The sequence below is a fragment of the Stegostoma tigrinum genome, chromosome 43, assembly GCF_030684315.1.
Source record: "Stegostoma tigrinum isolate sSteTig4 chromosome 43, sSteTig4.hap1, whole genome shotgun sequence".
In the NCBI taxonomy this organism is placed as follows: Eukaryota; Metazoa; Chordata; class Chondrichthyes; order Orectolobiformes; family Stegostomatidae; genus Stegostoma; species Stegostoma tigrinum.
Window position 1 is genome coordinate 1,820,447 of NC_081396.1, and position 16,654 is coordinate 1,837,100.

At 42.8% G+C, this 16,654-nt stretch overlaps 1 protein-coding gene across 2 annotated transcripts; it reads right to left on the reverse strand.

Moving 5' to 3' along the window:
- Positions 1–432: 432 nt before the first annotated feature.
- Positions 433–10,914, reverse strand: LOC125449105 (zinc finger protein 239-like). Of its 2 annotated transcripts, none has more exons than XM_048524747.2 (3): positions 10,824–10,914; positions 10,402–10,499; positions 433–1,881 (listed from the first exon to the last, which is right to left on the reverse strand). In XM_048524747.2, the coding sequence occupies exon 3, from the start codon at positions 1,788–1,790 to the stop codon at positions 795–797; it is 996 nt and encodes a 331-aa protein (XP_048380704.1). In that variant the 5' UTR covers positions 1,791–1,881; positions 10,402–10,499; positions 10,824–10,914; the 3' UTR covers positions 433–794. The 2 variants fall into 2 exon arrangements, with proteins under 2 accessions (XP_048380704.1, XP_048380703.1); XM_048524746.2 differs by having other exon boundaries at positions 433–1,986.
- Positions 10,915–16,654: the final 5,740 nt, after the last annotated feature.

Below are 16,654 nucleotides of genomic sequence, written 5' to 3' on the forward strand. Positions count from 1 at the left end.
CTGAGGAAGCTGCCAAGATTTTGCAGCAATTTCTGATATTTCTTTCCAACGAGCAGTTGGGAGAAGGACATCAGAGTGACAGACAACCCATAACGTGGGTGCTCGGAATCAGAAACAAAAACAGAAGTTGCTGGAAAAGCTCAGCTGGTTCCTCAGAGGAAGGGTCATTGCCCTGAAATGTTAGTTCGGATTTCTCTTCACAGATCTGCTGAGATTTTCCAGCAATTTATGTTTTTCTCTCTGACTTACAGCGTCAACATTCCTTTCTGTGCTCATGAGAAGCACACTGATTATCCCATTCTGAGTGACAAAAAAAATCCATGAATTCCCGGCACTTGTTGGAGATGAGGATGGAGGAGATTGGGGAGATAGATAGCCTATCAAAATATTTGAGTCTGTTTTAGCAATAAGATAAAGACACGATACACAATAGTTTTAACAGAAGGCTGATTTATGTCAGCTTTTTTCCCCCAATTAGGTAACCAAACATGCTTACAAACATCATCAGAAACACGCCCAGAGAACATTGTTTAGAGATGGTTAACAGTCCTCCATTTACTTGGGAACTGATTGGTGGTTAACCAGTCTTAATGCACGAGGAAGTCCCTTTTCATATACATGTAGGTGGACAGTCTATACTCAGTGTTAATGTGTTGACATACAGTGAAGGTGTAATCATTTCCCAAACCTACCTTACAGGGACACAATTGCTATGAACATTTTATTGGCAATTTTAGCAACTTTAACTGAGCAGGGATTGATAACAACAGTACAATTGGGCCAAAGAGCACAGTTCATTCCTTGGAGCGAGTAAGAGCAAATTCCTTCAACTGTGGTTCTTTGTGAGTTTGCTGGTGTGTTAACAGTTTGGATGACCGAGTGAATCGCCTCCCACACAAGGAGCAAACGAATGGTTTCTCCCCAGTATGAACTCGTTGGTGTATCAACAGGGAGGTTGAATCAGCAAAGCCTTTTCTACACACAGAACACATGTATGGTCTCTCTCTGGTGTGAACTCGCTGATGTATCAGCAGGTGAATTGTCTGAGTGAATGCTTTCCCACATTCAGAACAGGTGAATGGTCTCTCTCCAGTATGAACTCGCTGATGTCGCAGTAGGTTCGATGAGTGAGTAAATCCCTTCCCACACTCAGAGCAGGTGAACGGTTTCTCTCCAGTGTGAACTCGCTGGTGTATCAGTAGTTTCGATGAGCGAGTGAATCCTTTCCCACACTCAGAACAGGTGAATGGTCTCTCCGTCGTGTGAACGCGCTGGTGTTCCAGCAGGTAAGATGACTGAGTGAATCCCTTCCCACAATCAGAGCAGGTGAATGGCTTCTCTCCAGTGTGAATTCGCTGGTGTCTCAGTAAGGTGGATGACAAAGTGAATCCTTTTCCACACACGGAGCAGGTGAATGGTCTCTCCCCATTGTGAATTCGCTGATGTATTAGCAGACTTGATGACAAAGTGAATCCTTTTCCACATACGGAGCAAGTGAATGGTCTCTCTCCAGTGTGAACTAGCCGGTGTTTCAGCAGGTGAGTTGTCTGAGTGAATCCCATCCCACACACAGAGCAAGCAAATGGTCTCTCTCCAGTGTGAACTCGCCGGTGTTTGCGCAGGTTGGATGACAAAGCGAATCCCATCCCACAATCAGAGCAGACGAACGGCTTCTCCCCAGTGTGACTGCGTTGGTGAATTTTCAGCTGGGAAGGGTAGATAAATCCCCACCCACAATCCTCACATTTACACAATCTCTCCCGAGTGTGACTGCGTTGGTGTTTGGACATTTCAGATGAACCTTCACAGACTCTTCCACACACAGACAATATGTGTTTCTCCCCAGTGTGAACGGTGCTTTCTCCTTTGATGCTCAAATTTCTGAGATAATTAGATTGTGATAAACAGAGTGGCTGTCAGATCTGGATGTGGTTTCATTTGAATTCTCTAATTGCACATCAAACTTTCAAGCTGAAAATAACAGTACTGAGAGAGAGAGAAAAAAAAAACAGAAAAACACAGGTTGTGAAACTCAGAAAATTAATCTCGTCAATTGTGGATCTAACACTTGGTGAAACTGCTGGATTATCATGAAAATTGAACTGGTTCCTAAATGCCTTTCGGGAAGGGAAGCAGTCAGTGTTTGCACAAAACTACAGAGAGAAAAAAAACAAAGGTTGTCAGAGAGTTGCGGCAGCTCCTGTGATGCAAATGTTTCTTGTGAATTTCCTCCAGGTTTTATACAGCAAAAACTTAAAATTATTTTTGGAACTTTTATAGTCAAAATAAAAAGCAAAGGAAAATGATGCGTACGAGTTTTATTTTTAAAATGTGGAGAGGATTTTTTTTTTCACTTGGAGTTCGCGGATGAGGCCTTTCTATGTGTTTGTTGAATGTTGGCGTCTCTAGAGATTTTGTTTGAGACTTTGATCCTTCCAAAAAAACAATGTGAAGAAAATAATTTGTGAAGGAGGAGACATTGTCTCTCACACGGAGGTTGTGGGAGAGGCCTATCAATAGGTTTCTTCAGAGTTTTTTTCTGTTTTCACAGATGGAACTCTGAAGATTTTCCTTTTCAACTTGTTTGTTGTAACTGTTTAAATAATGACAGGATCAGGGAATGGCATTTCTTTTCTCAGATCCGGAGATTTGAAAGCTGACTGATAGCTTTCTCCTGAAGTGCTCTTTCTTCAGTTAATGGGGGTTTCATTTAAGTGATTGATCATTTAAAAAAAAATGTCTAACTTGTTTTCTCTTTTGCACACTTAACATTAAATTCTGTGGGTAAGGAAGGGCATTTTTAAAAATACATATACACAAGGCTCTTGAAAGAGCTTCTTCCTTTCAAGCTTAATGTCACTGAGGGCATACAGGAGACACAAAGTGTGATGGTTAGGAGATTCAGAGAGGTGGTGACACAGCAGAATCAATCAGATAGATGGGTGACTGTCAGGAAAGAGAAGGAAGTAGTTCAGAAGATTTCTCTGGCTATTCCTCCCTCAAACAGATATTCTATTTGGGATATGTTGAAGAGGGTGTCTCTCAGAGGAAAATAAAAGGGGCAGTCAGATCTAGGGCACGAAGAATGAATCTTGTATTAAGCAGGGTTTGTCAAGATATAAAAATATAATTGTTGCAGGGGACTCTCCAGTCAGAGGCACAGATAGGAGACTTTGTGGCTGTGAGCGTGAATCCAGGGTAGAACGTTGGTGCGAGGGTTAAGGACATTTCAAAATGGTTCAAGCATATTATCAAAGAGGGGAGAGAGAAGCTCAAAGTTGTTGTACATATTGGTAAAAATGGGACAGTTACATAAAAAGTTAAGGCTTTGAAGAGTAAATATGGGAGGGTAGGTAGAACGTTAAAAATCAGAAACTCAAAGATATTTTAAAAGCTCTGGTTTACTCCGAGTGCCACATCCTAGTGAGACTAGAAAATAAAAAGATCAGGTAGGAAAACCAATGGCTGAAGAGATCATACAATGTGCAAGGATTCAGATTTTTGGATCATTGATATCTCTTCTGGGGCAGAAAAGACCTGTTCAAAAGGGGTGGGTTTCACCTGAACTTGAAAGGGACCAACGTCCTGGTGGCGAGATTTGCTAGTTCTATTTTTGGAGCCTTTAAACTGGTAGAGGAGGTGTGGAGTGTTCCTATGGAGTAGTGAAAATAGAAAGACTGATAAGGATGGTTCTGAATTCTAATAAAAGCTTGTTAATTAAAAGAGCACACAAGAGCAAGTTAGAGAATAAAGTAACTCTGAAGAATCAAACAAAATTTATATAAATGCATGGGGTCTTACAGGTAAGGCTTATGTACTCAGGACATGTTTCGGGACATGGGATTAGGACGTCACAGCTATTCCAGAACCTTGGCTAGCAGTTCAATGTAAGAGATAACAGCGTAGAGCTGGAGGAACACAGCAGGCCAGGCAGCATCAGGCACTAGGAAAGTTGATGTTTTGCGTCAGGACCCTTCTTCAGAAATGGGGGAGGGTGAAGGGAGCTCAGAAATAGAGGGGAGGGGCTGCGAAAGGTAGGTGGGATAATAGTGGAGTGCAAGTTAGCAGTGGTGGGTATTGGTCAGTGAAAGGAGGAGCGGATAGGTGGGAGAGAAAATGATCAGGTTGTGTCAGGTCAAAGAGTCAGGGATGAAAGGGAGGGTTGGTCATGGGATGACGCCAGGGGTGGGGAGATTTTGAAATTGGTAAAGTCCACATTTAGATCATTGGGTTGTAGGTTCCTGAGGCAGAATATGAGGTGCTACTCCTCCACTTTCCAGATGGCATCATTGTGACACTGGAGGAAGCCCAGGATAGACATGAGTGGGAGAGGAGTTAAAATGGTTTGCGACCAGAAGACGTAATTTGTCGCGGACTGTGCGCAGGTGCTGTACAAAGTGGTTTCTGAACCTCCGCCTGGTCTCACCAATGTACAGGGGGCCACATTGGGATCAGCGGATGCAACAGACCACATTGATGGATGTGCAGATGAACCTCTGTCTGATGTGGAAGATTTGTTTAATGCCTTGAATGAAGGTGAGGGGGAGGTGTAGCACCTCCTGCAGTTGAAGGGAAAGATGCCGGGGGTGGTGGGGCTAGTGGACTGGACAAGGGAGTTGCGGAGAGTGTGGTCCCTACGAAAAGCAGATATAGGTGGGGAGGGAAATATAACCTTCATTGTAGGTGAGAAAGGTATCTTGGATACTGAGGTTAGTGGAGTGATGTGTGAGGACAAGGAGGATTCTGTCTTTGTTTTTGTTGAGGGGAGGGGATGTGAGGGGAGAGGTGCGGGAAATGGAAGAGATGCGATCAAGAGCATTTTCAACCACTGAAATATGAGGACATCTGGGATGTTTGGGAGTAGAATGCCTCAACTTGGGAGCAGGGGATTGCATTCTTGCAGGAATGTGGGTGAGGGGAGGTGTAGTCAAGGTAGCTGTGGGAGTTGGTGGGCTTGAAATAGATGTTGGGTTTCAAGGCAGTCATCAGAGATGGAGACAGAGAGGTCCAGGAAGGAGAGAGAGGTATCAGAGATGACCCAAGTGAATTTGAGGTTGGGGTGTAGGTTGTTAGTAAAGTTGATGAACTGTTCAAGCTCCTCGTGGGAGCACAAGTCAGCAGTGATACAGTCATCAGTGTTGCGGAGGAAGAGCAGGGGATAGTGCCAGTGTAGTAGCGGAAGAGGGATTGTTCCACGTATCCTACGAAGAGGCAGGCACAGCTTGGGCCCATGTCGGTTCCTTAGTTTGTAGGAAGTGGGAGGAGTTAAATGAGAAAGGAAATGGCATCACCGACACAGGAAATGACATCACCAACCCAAGGAAACCGAAACAGATAAATAGAAAGCCAGACATAACACCAGCGCTTCACCGGAGGCTCACTGATGATACTACCTAGAATGGTGACGAAACTTCTGAAAACTAACCTTCCAGCTCAGCGAGCAAACTCACATCCAGTTAAAGGAGAAGTTATTCAATGTTCTGGGTTTCAGTTGCTATACGAAGGATAGAAAGAGATGCAAGAAAGAAGGGGGAAGTGACATTTTTGATTAAGGAAAACATGACTACTATATTTTGAGAGGAAATTTCTAAAGGATAATCCAGTGAACCTATATGGGTCGAACTTAGAAATAAGAAAGGGATGGTCGACTTCATGAGATTATACCGTTATACCGTAGGCCCACCCAGTGGTCAAAGAAAATTGATGAGCAAATATGTAGTAATCTCATACATATGTAAGAATAAGAGGGTTGTTACAGCAGAGGATTTTAGTTTTCCAAACATTGACTGGAACTGCCATATTGTTGAGGACTTGGAGGGGAATAATTTGTTAAAATTTGTTCAAGAATATTTTCTTTATCAATATGTAAATTGTACTTTTTTCAAAAGGAGCAAAACTTGACCTTCTCTTGGGAAGTAAAGCAGAGCAATTTACTGAAGTGTGAGAAGAACATTTTTAGACTCATGATCATATTTTTGTTAGTTTTAATTTAGGTATGCAAAAATCGATTGGCCCTAAAAGTCAAACTTCATTATAGAAGTCAAATTTTAATAGTATGAGGTAGGAACTTAAGTTGATTTGGGTAGACTATTCACAGGTAAAGGGATGATGGACAACTGGTAAGGAAAATAAAATTTGAAAACTGTCAGGATAATGGGAGGCTGGCAAAGACTGTTTCAAATAAGTAATCACACATTAAGCACGATGTGACAAGAAAGGGAGAATGAACAAGGGACAAAGCAAATAAATCAGTTCAGCCCACAGCAGTTATGGGGCACACAGACAAGCGTGGATAAACATGGAATAACAACTAAGTGACTAAAATAGATAAAGTAGAGTAATTGTGTGAGCATTCGTGCTGGCATGTGTAGGGTTGATGTGATGTGTGACAAGATAAGATAAATACTAACATAAGGGAGTGAGGTCACTTTAAGGTTGGAAAGCCATTGTGGCAGAACTAGCAGTAGAAACATATTTCTAATAGAATAAGTTAGAGATAAGTCAGAAGTAGAAGAAACCATTGTGGCAAGATAAGGAATTATATCATGAATTAAGTAGTGGAGGGAAAAACCATAGTGGTGGGAGTGGAAAGATAAGACAGGCTGACTTAACTGGTTTGAGATAAGATAACTCAGACTGACCCAGTTGGGCATGCTGATGAGCTGAGCAAGAGACTGGTATCAAAAGGGTACAAGAAGTGCAAGCCAAAGAGGCTCGGGGGCACTCTAGGAAAATATTTCTGGATTGTCACGGCTTTTATTTGCAAATAAAAGATCATCTTCTTGAGGAACTCTCTGCGTCTCCGAGTGACTTTCTACCACAGTGGGAGGCTTTCAAAGCGTGATAATGAGAGTTCAGAGACATTATGTTTCTGACTGAAGTGTGAGGTTGATAAGTGGAGGCAGTAATGGATGAATAAAGATATTAAGCTTCTGGTCAAAAGTTTAAAAAGAAACCAAATGTTAGATGTAGACAACTGAGATCAAGTAAATCTTTTGAAGAGGACAAAGGGTGTAGGGACATTCTTAAGAGGGAAATCAGGAGGGCAAACAGGGGACATGAGATAGCTTGGCAAATAAGGTGAAGGATAAGCCAAAGATATTTGGCAACTACATAAAGAGGAAAAGAGAAACTAGAGGAAAAAAAACTCGGGTCCGTTAAACATCAAAGAGGTCAACTGAGTGTTGAATCTTAGGAGATGGGAGAGATAATAAACAAATATTTTGTGTCAGTTTTTACTGTGCAGAAAGAAATGGAGGCTGGAGAATTCAGGGAAATAAATGTTGCTGCTTTTAAACTGCTTAAAAACAGTTTACGTTACAGAAAATGAAGTTCTGAAGATCTTAGAGAACATAATGGTGGATAAACGTCTGAGGAATAAATTGTAGGGCCGTTGGTATATCATCTATCACCATGCGTGAAGTGCCAGGGGACTGAGTGGTGACAAATATTGTGCCTTTATTTAATAAAGGCTGTGAGGAGAAGCCTGGGAACTGTACACCTGTCATTGTGACATGTCGTGGGTAAGTTGTTGGAGGTGATTCCGAATGATAGGACTTACATCCACTTGGAGATGCAAAGACTAATTAAAGATAGTCGGTGTGGCTTTGTGGAGGGAAATACTGTCTCACAAACTTGATTGAGGGTTTTTTGAGGAAATGACCAAAATGCTTAAGGAAGACCGAGTGGTAGACATTATTTAAATGGACTTTAGTAAAGAACTTTGACAATTTTCCACATGATAGACTAATTAGTAAAGTTAGCTCACATGGGATTTGGGGAATGTGTGCCAATTGGATACAAAATTGGCTCGATGATGGCAGAGGGTGGTGGTGGAGGGTTGTTTTTTTCTTGAACTAGAGGCCTGTGATCAGTGGTGTTCTACAGTGATTGATATTGGGTCCACTTTTGTTTGTCATTTATATAAACTACTTGGATGAGAATTTATGAGGCACAGTTAGTAAGTTTGCAGATGACACCAAAATTGGCACTATAGCAGACTGTGAAAAAATGTTATCTGAAATTACAAAGAGATCTTGATCAACTGGATCATTGGGCTGAGAAGTTAGAAATGGAGTTTAATTTGGATAAAGGTGAGGTACTGCACTGTAGTAAAACAAACAAGGGTAAGACTTATACAATTAATGGCAGGGTCTTGGGAAGTGTTGTAAAACTGAGAGATCTAGCATTTCAGGTCAATAAATCTTTGAAATTTGGGTCACAGATAGTCACAGTGGTTAAGGAGATAGTCAGGGTGGTTAAGGAGGCATCCAATATGCTTGTCTTCATTGCTCAGAGGAAGGAGTATAGGAGTCGGGACATCATGTTGAGTTTGTACAGGATGATGCTGAGACCTCTCTGGAAAACAGTGTACAGTTCTGGTTGCAGTTATCGGAAGGATATTATTAAATTGGAGAGAATTCAGAAAAGGTTTACTAAAATGTTGCCAGGCATGGAGGGCTTGAGCTAGAAGGTTAGAGTGGGATATTTTTCACTAGAGCAAAGGAGATTGAGGCGTGACTTCATAGATGTTCACAAAATCATTGGGAACACAGACAAGGTGAATAGCAAGGCTATTTTCCCTTGCGTGGAGGAGTTCAAAACAAAAGGGCATATTTTTATGATGAGAAAAAAGATTTAAAAACGACATGAATGGCATTTTTTTTAAATTAGAGAGTGGTTCGCATGTGAAGTGAACTGCCAGAAGCAGTAGATGCAGTTACAGCTACAACATTTAAAAGACATTTGGATAAGTACATGAATAGGAAAGGTTTGGAGGGATATGGGCCAAAGGCAGGCACGTACAACTGGTTTAGTTTCGGAACAAGGTCAGTGTGGACTAGTTGGAGCAAAGGGACTGTTTCCGTGCTGTATGACTATGACACAATCAGTGGAAGAGGCAAGAATGAAGAAGTGGCATTTTCTAGATCTGCAACTCACTCCTGCTCCTCTTTTCTCCCCATCCCCTTCAGTCCCTCCTAATATTCATCCTCGCATTTCCAAGTCTGAATCTGACGTAAAAATACACCAGAACTACCCCACCCGAGGGAAAAGACCTTTGTTATTCACCGTATCTATATTCCTGATGATTTTATAAAGCTCAGTGAAGTCACCCCTCAACCTCCACCACTCAAGTGAAAGACGTCCCACCCTAACCTTATAACTATCTAAGCAAACACACTGGTTCCCAATCCTCTGTCATACTGGTTTATAACCTCACCAATGGAACTAGCAAAAGCCTCGACAAGGATATTTGACCCAGCTCTGCCTGGGGCAACCAGTCAGGCTTGTACAGGTTCCAACTTCCATAGAAACTTTCCCAACATCTCAAATTCTAAACCCTTACATAGTTTACCATTTCCTCAGACATGCATTCAACTTTATCCTCTTAACTGTGGTGTCTTTGACATTCTTAGGATTACGAATGCTCCACAATGAGTTTGCAAACAACTACAGCACTGAAAAACAGTTAGCCAGCAGTTGCAGACAGACAAACTTCCTGCACGCACTGCCATCAGGGATACTGGAAGCATTCCTCATTTCCCGCATTGTGTAAAATGGGGACATTCCCACATCAGGGGTCTGAGGTCTCCTGTCATGTCTTCTCTCGAGATTATCCTAGTTACTCCATTGAAGAGAATGTAACTGATCTAGGGATCTTCCTTCTTTTCAAACATAATCAAAAGCTCCTAACTGTACTTAAGCTGAATAGTGCACTTTAAAAAAACTGTAAGAAAATACTCTGCAGGTATCAGTGAACAATTGCCTGTTTCCACTGGGATTGTGTCACTCTCTGAACTAACCAAACTGAAACTGAGTACACTCAATCTTTCAGCTGCACCTTCTCCCTTTCCCACCTGTTTTCAGTGGGCTCCAAAGCACTCTAATTAAGCCAAGCAGCATTCACAGTGCAGTTTTGTCATTACAACTGTCTGTTCACACCTACTCCAACCTCAGCCTCTTATCGAGCTGCATTGTAATACAACATGAGCTCAGGGAACAACATCTCATCTTCCAATTCAGCTGTTTATAACCCTCCAGGCTCAACACGGACTTTAGCACATTCAGGATCGACAGAGTTGTTAGAATCTGGTACATTCCACCTAAAAAGGTGCTGGAATAAAGTCCATAAGGCATTTTAAAAGGAAGTTTGCAGGTATTTAAGAATGAGAAATCTATCGGTTAAAATCATGATGTGTGATTGAGATGAAATAGGACAGTTCTATGAGAGACAATATGTAATTTGGATTATTGGCCCTCTCAGGTCAATATCTCCTTCCTCAGCTGCAGAACCCAGGACTGAACAGATATACCAGCAGTGATCTAAGCAGGAATTTAAACATTTTGATGCTTTTCGAGTTACAAATATATCAGAATTATTTTCCCATAGACAGAACAAACCTTTTTTCCTTCCACAGGTAAATGCCTATGATAATCAGATCCCGATCACTCCGCTGACTGTCAGAAATTGTTTTGAGATACCGGTCTCAATGAATATCCTATAAAACAAATTCACAAAAGAATAATCACTCTCAGTGCAAGACAGAAATCTGGAAACGACAAACACTTGCCTTGGTATTAATTTTGCCCGGGCCAGAAGGAAGTGAGCATCTGCACGCTGCTGCACTTTGCCCCCAATAAAGATGGCGGCGGTAACACGAGGCCTATCACCGCCTAAGGCCCACACGTTGTTTTCGCGTTCGCTTCGAAAGAGGGTCTAGGAGTTTCTAATTCGGGTCTACCAGCCTACAGTGGGTGTTTATGAACCGTCCCACTCTAGGCTGACTCCATCATTTTTCTCCCGTTTCCGCTATTTCCCCCACCTTTCCCGTCCCCGCGTCTCAGGCTCACTCCGGCGCCAGTCACAGCAGCTCTGCTCCGTTAGCGTTAACGGTCACGTGCCCCCGCCCCTCCTTGGCTCCTATTGGTTGGAGGAACTACCGCTTCACTTGGTCCTCCAGCGACGCCCACTACCTTCCTATTGGTCGCTCACCTCCTTCAATCATTCGGACCTTCTCGTGAGATGAGTCACTGGAGCAATCTGGCCTCTGCACTCGGTTGAGCTTCATCATTCGTAATAACGTGGTGCAGTATCACAGAGCGCAGGGGCTAGTGGACATTCAGGCCGTGAATCTGTGCTCTGTTACTCGAGAAACACTGCAAGTCTATTCAACTCCCTTCCTTTTGCCCTTTGCCCATAGCCGTCCAAATCTTCACTAAAATGTTAAATTCCAAGTCTCTTTCGAGAAAAAGCAACGAATCTGCATCTAGCTGCCGTTCAGACTGTTCCAGATTCTCTCAACTTGCTTAGTAAAATAATCTTCACATTTTCACCCTGTATTATGAGCCAATTGTCCAAAAGCTGTGTTTACCAAACATATTTTTTCCGTCTCTCTGCAAATGAAATATCCTGAAAACAAATCTACATCTCTACTAAATCATTGCTTCAAGTTCCCAGCTCTGCAGACAATGATCTGAGATACTGGCATCTTTTGACAAAACAGAAACCTAAATTAATTTATAGATGGGGTGTGTTTTTTGCTGCCCCGATTAGTATTTATTGTCTATCTTTAATTTACTTGGAGAAAGTGATCCTGAACTTCCCTCTTGAACCTCGTATTCCATGTCTGTAAATCAATCACAGTGCTGTTTAGACAATAATCTCCTCCAGCCCCGCAATCTTCCCTATCTCTATAATAGCCTCCAGCCTTCAACCCTCCATCCCTGTGTAAAGGAGCACAGGAAAGTTTATTGAAAGCACAGCTACAACACATTGCACATTACAGAACATTCCGTTGGTTTACTGAAATGTTATAATGCAATATTTGACATGGAGATTTTGTTAAGGTCTGCTTGTGTTGTGAGTTTGTAAATTCACTCTGTCACATCTCTCCCTGCGTGACTTTGCATGATGCTCCAAGCACAACTTTTGTGTTTTTGTACTTTTCTAATGAAAGGTCTGGGCCCGAAACATCAGCTTTCCTGCTCCTCTGATGCTCTTGGCCTGCTGTGTTCATCCAGCTCCACACCTTGTTATCTCAGATTCTTCAGCATCTGCAGTTCCTATTATCTCTGATACAACTTTTGCATTTCTTTTCCAGGCCCAACTCCCTTCCTTACGGCCTTGAGGGATGAAATCTTTGTCATTTAAGCTCTTCTGTCTTCTACCCTATCACAGACCATCTTTTTGTCCTTATCTCATCCCCATCTTACTCAAAGCCCAGTACATTTCTTATCATTCCCAGGCCTATGTGATGTCACAGCACTCACTGGGTGAGTGGCGCGAGGTTTGAAATCTTTCTCCAGAGAGAATCTGAAATCTTTTTTAGATGGAGGGTCCCTAGAGTCTATTTTGAAAAACAGTGAAATCGTTTCAGACCTATGTTTGAACCTTCGCCCACAATTTAGAGCTTTTAGAGCTGTGCTGTATGTCCAATCTGTGATCCTCCCACAATCCGAAAATGAGCAGATTTAGGTGGATTGGCCATGCTAAATTGGCCATTGTGTGTAGTTTAGGTGGATTGGGTTAGCCGTGGTAAATGCAGGGTTGTGGGGACTATGTGAGGGAATAGATCTGGTTAGAATGCTCTTCAGAGTGCCAATACAGACTCAATGGACTTTTTCTGCACTGTCGGGATTCTATGATTCTAAGCAGTTGCATCATGGTCATGTCTTCCTCATGCCAGCCCTGCACCGCCATTCAGCTCACTTTCACACGCTTCCTTTGTGTTTCTTGGGTTCTCACTATCTCCGTTCTGTCTGCTTTACATCAACTTCACAGTGTATTTGAAGGTGAGAATGAATTTGTAATACAAATAGTTCACTTGAAAGCCCTCACAGATTAGGAACTGTTTCTGCTGCCTGCATCACTCACAAGAAACAGGAAAATAAAGGCTCAGTCACAATGCTGACAGGAACAGACAAGCGATAAACACTGGTAAAGATTGAATAGCTTAAAATTCGTTTCTCAAGTAAAGAGAAGGCTGAGTGATAATGCACTGCAAATGAGAAGCTTTGACCTTGCTTTGCCGGGGCTTTGAGGTTGAAATCATTGAACCTGAAACATGCTTCATTTCCCCTGGATTGTCAGAGGCTCTGTCTAAATGAGTTATTTCTGTCTGTCTGTCTAATCGAGCTAACCATCAGATTGACAGGTCACTGTCTCTGTGTCTTTACAAGTCCCCGATTGAATCTTCCTCCGCCCAACCCATCCCCCCCAGCCCCATCACCCACTCTCAGGCCCCTCACCACTCACTGGGTCACCGAGATGCTCTGTCATTAGAATGAGAATGATTTGTTTTCTTTTATGTGGCTTCTCCTGCATCTGCCCACTTCCCACTTCCACATTTTAAATTTCAGCTGCCTCTCATACACCCTGATGTGTTTTTGATGAGCTCGAACGGAGAGCAGACTGAAACTGAGAATTTAAGTTTCAGAATGAAAGAGGAATAGAAAAATGGAGTGTTTTTGTTTTCTGTCCCGGGGAATGGGTTGTTTGATCATGACATTTGAAATGAGCGCTCATTAAAAAAAATTCTGTCGAAATTCAGGAGAGAGAATCGGAAGAGTAAGAAGCAGAGTTAACGTTTCAGAACTTTATCAAAGTTCTGCTTTCTCTCTCATCCTGCCAGACCTGTTGGGCTGTTTTCCAGCAATTTCTGTTTCTGCTTCGGATTCCCAGCATCTGCAGCTCTTTATGTTAGTCATTTAAACAATATAGCTATAACTTTGTGGTTACTCACTGGATGAGATTTCTGTTTTGGGAACATTTTTTTCTGATCCCACTGACGGTTCGGAACCGTGCAGTAAAGGAAACAGATGGAGTCTAATCAGTGAAAGCTCAGCCCGTGGGTGGTCTCGAACAGCTAACCATTCAGTTAACAGCCAAACACGCTGAAAAATTGCATCATACATTCAGGCAACTTTGCTATTTGCACATTTCCGAAAGCACGCTGGCAGTGAGTTTGAGTTTCAGATTGCCAATCCCAGAATGACAATTGTCCTTCGCCAGTTTTGCTTTTTCCAAAATAAAGCCTAGGGCATTTATTGTAGTGACATGAAAGCAGTATGATTCGACACTTGTAGGCACATTCATGTCACCGTGAGCCAGATCTGAAGAAAGGTCTAGGCCCGAAATGTCAGCCTTCCTGCTCTTCTGATGCTGCTTGGCCTGCTGTATTCATCCAGCTCCACACCTTGTTTTCTCCAAAACCCAGGGCCATTTCCCTTCAACATTCCACAGATGAATATCCGTTCATAGCATCTTCTTTACCTGAGGTGTCAATTTCATCAACAGTCACCTCAGCAGTACTTCAAAAACTGGAGAGCTATTTCTAGAATTTCACAGCACAATGCATGACGTCATGTAAACATGTATCAAAGCCAGCACTCCCTACTGAATCAAGATTGACAGTCAAAGATTTCAATCAAGGGTTAGGTTGAGAACTGGTGATATATGATTTCCAACGCAATGTTACCAGTTCTGACTCCCATCCTTGCTTTAAAGATCTTTACAATAACGACTGTCCTCGTAGCCTTCCACCTCCCATAAATATGAACTCACTGAAAGGTCTCCTTTCTGAATCCCCTCTCTCTCCCACTTCCTTCAAGGCACTCTTAAAAACTAGTATTACTTTCCTGCATATCTCATGCAACATATTGTCAAATTCTATTTAACATAAACCTTTGGGAACCCTCATACACTGCTAACCCCACCCCCTTCCCCCCACAACAGAAATAAGAACAGAGACCACCGGTCCACACATACCACCTCTACTAAGCTCCAAATCCAGCACATCATGTTCGGCCTCTTCTGCCACCTGCAATCCAACCCCAGCACAAAAGGGATATTTCCCTCTGTACCCCTATCTGTCTTTATGGGGACCACTCAGTCTGCGACTAGCCTTGTCTGCTCCCCCCTATCCCCTATGCCCACCAAACCTAACACCTTTCCCTGCAAGTAAAGGGGGTGCCAGACCTGCCCCTATACCTCCCATCCCACCCCCACCCAAGGCCCAGGACAAACTTTCCAAATCCAACAAGGGTTCATCTGTGTATCCTCCAACCTGCTCTACCGTGCCTATTGCTGTCGATGTGGCCTCCTGTATATCAGTGAGATTAAGTGCAGATGTGATGACCAATTTGCAGAAAATCTGCACTTTGTATGCTATAATCAACAACACCCTCTGGTTGCCAACCATTATAGCTCTCCCTCCCACTCCCTTGGTGATGTATCCATTCTGAGCCCCCTCAAGCATCACACTGATTCCACACGCAAACTGGAGGAAGAAAACATATTATTCTTCCTCTGGATCATACCGCCCGATACCCTCAACATAGAAGTCACCAGTTTCTAAATCTATCACTCCAGGCCTCATTCCATTTCCAAAACCCCTCTCATCCCTGGGTCCTTTACCTGACACTACCTGTCCATCTTCTTCCCCAACTACCTGCCCTAAACTTCCAACTGACCAATCCCAACTAAGCCCTACTTGCAATAGGGTTAGGGTTAGGTTTAGGGTTAGGGTTAGGGTTAGGGTTCTCACATCTCACCATCCCACCTCCCTTTCCCAAGCCCTACCCCTCCTCGGTCTGTTTATTCCCCAGCTCCCTAAACCCCCACCAATCCTAATGAAGGTTCCCAGCTGGAAATGTGGACTTTCTTGCTCTTCTGATGCTGCCTGACCTGCTGTGTTCCTCCAGCTCCACGCTGTATTGGCACCACATACATAATGGACAACTTACTGTTATTGCTTAAATTCATCCAAGGCCATTTTGGGCAATGTTCTAAATGTCAGATTATCCTTTTGGCCCAGCTTTTTCCCAGTCCGTCTTCTATTTAAGAGTTCCTTTGCCCAAAAATCAAAGACCCCATGAATTTCTTGTGCTGCTAGTGGACTTAAACCACTTCTTGCATGCTTGAAAGTGTTCCTTAGAAGTGGAGGTGGGGAGTGAGAGACAGATGTTAGAGTGACCACAAAATACACTATGCTGAACAAGAAGAGCAGGAAGGCACTCACAATTTTTATGACATCGGGCTCTCAACCCCTTGCACCCCCTTCCTGTTTATGTCTAGATGAGCCGCTGTCACCACTCTCACTCCGAGTTAAATGGTGCATGTGTTCACATTACTGTCATTTATCATTTCTATGAGCTTTTGGGTTGATGTGGATTGGGATGGCAGCGGCCGTCTTCTTCCTCAGCAACTGGGCAGGCACTGGCACTCTCTCAGTATCATCCCTCCACTACTCCTCTTGCTTACCTAAGGAGCGACAGGCAGCTAGATAAATCTGCCAATTCATCGGATAAACCTGATATTTGCCCCTAACATTTTAATACAGAGCGGAATAACTAAACTAATTCTAAAGAAGGTCACTAAACTCAAAAATGTTTCACTTGTTTTTGTCTCTACTGACGCTGGTAGATCTGTGTTTCCCCAACAATTACCAGTGAAACAGTTAAAAAAAAAGCTCTAAAGCAACATATTTAACACAAAACAGATTTATTTCATGTTTACACCGAATATTAATACATCAGTTGAACCGGAGTTTATTAACATTAGCAGAGACTGAAACGGGCTGACAGTGGTGTGGTAATAATGTCACTGGCCATGTAAGCAGGAAAGTTCTGAGTGACATAACAAGGTGTAGAGCTG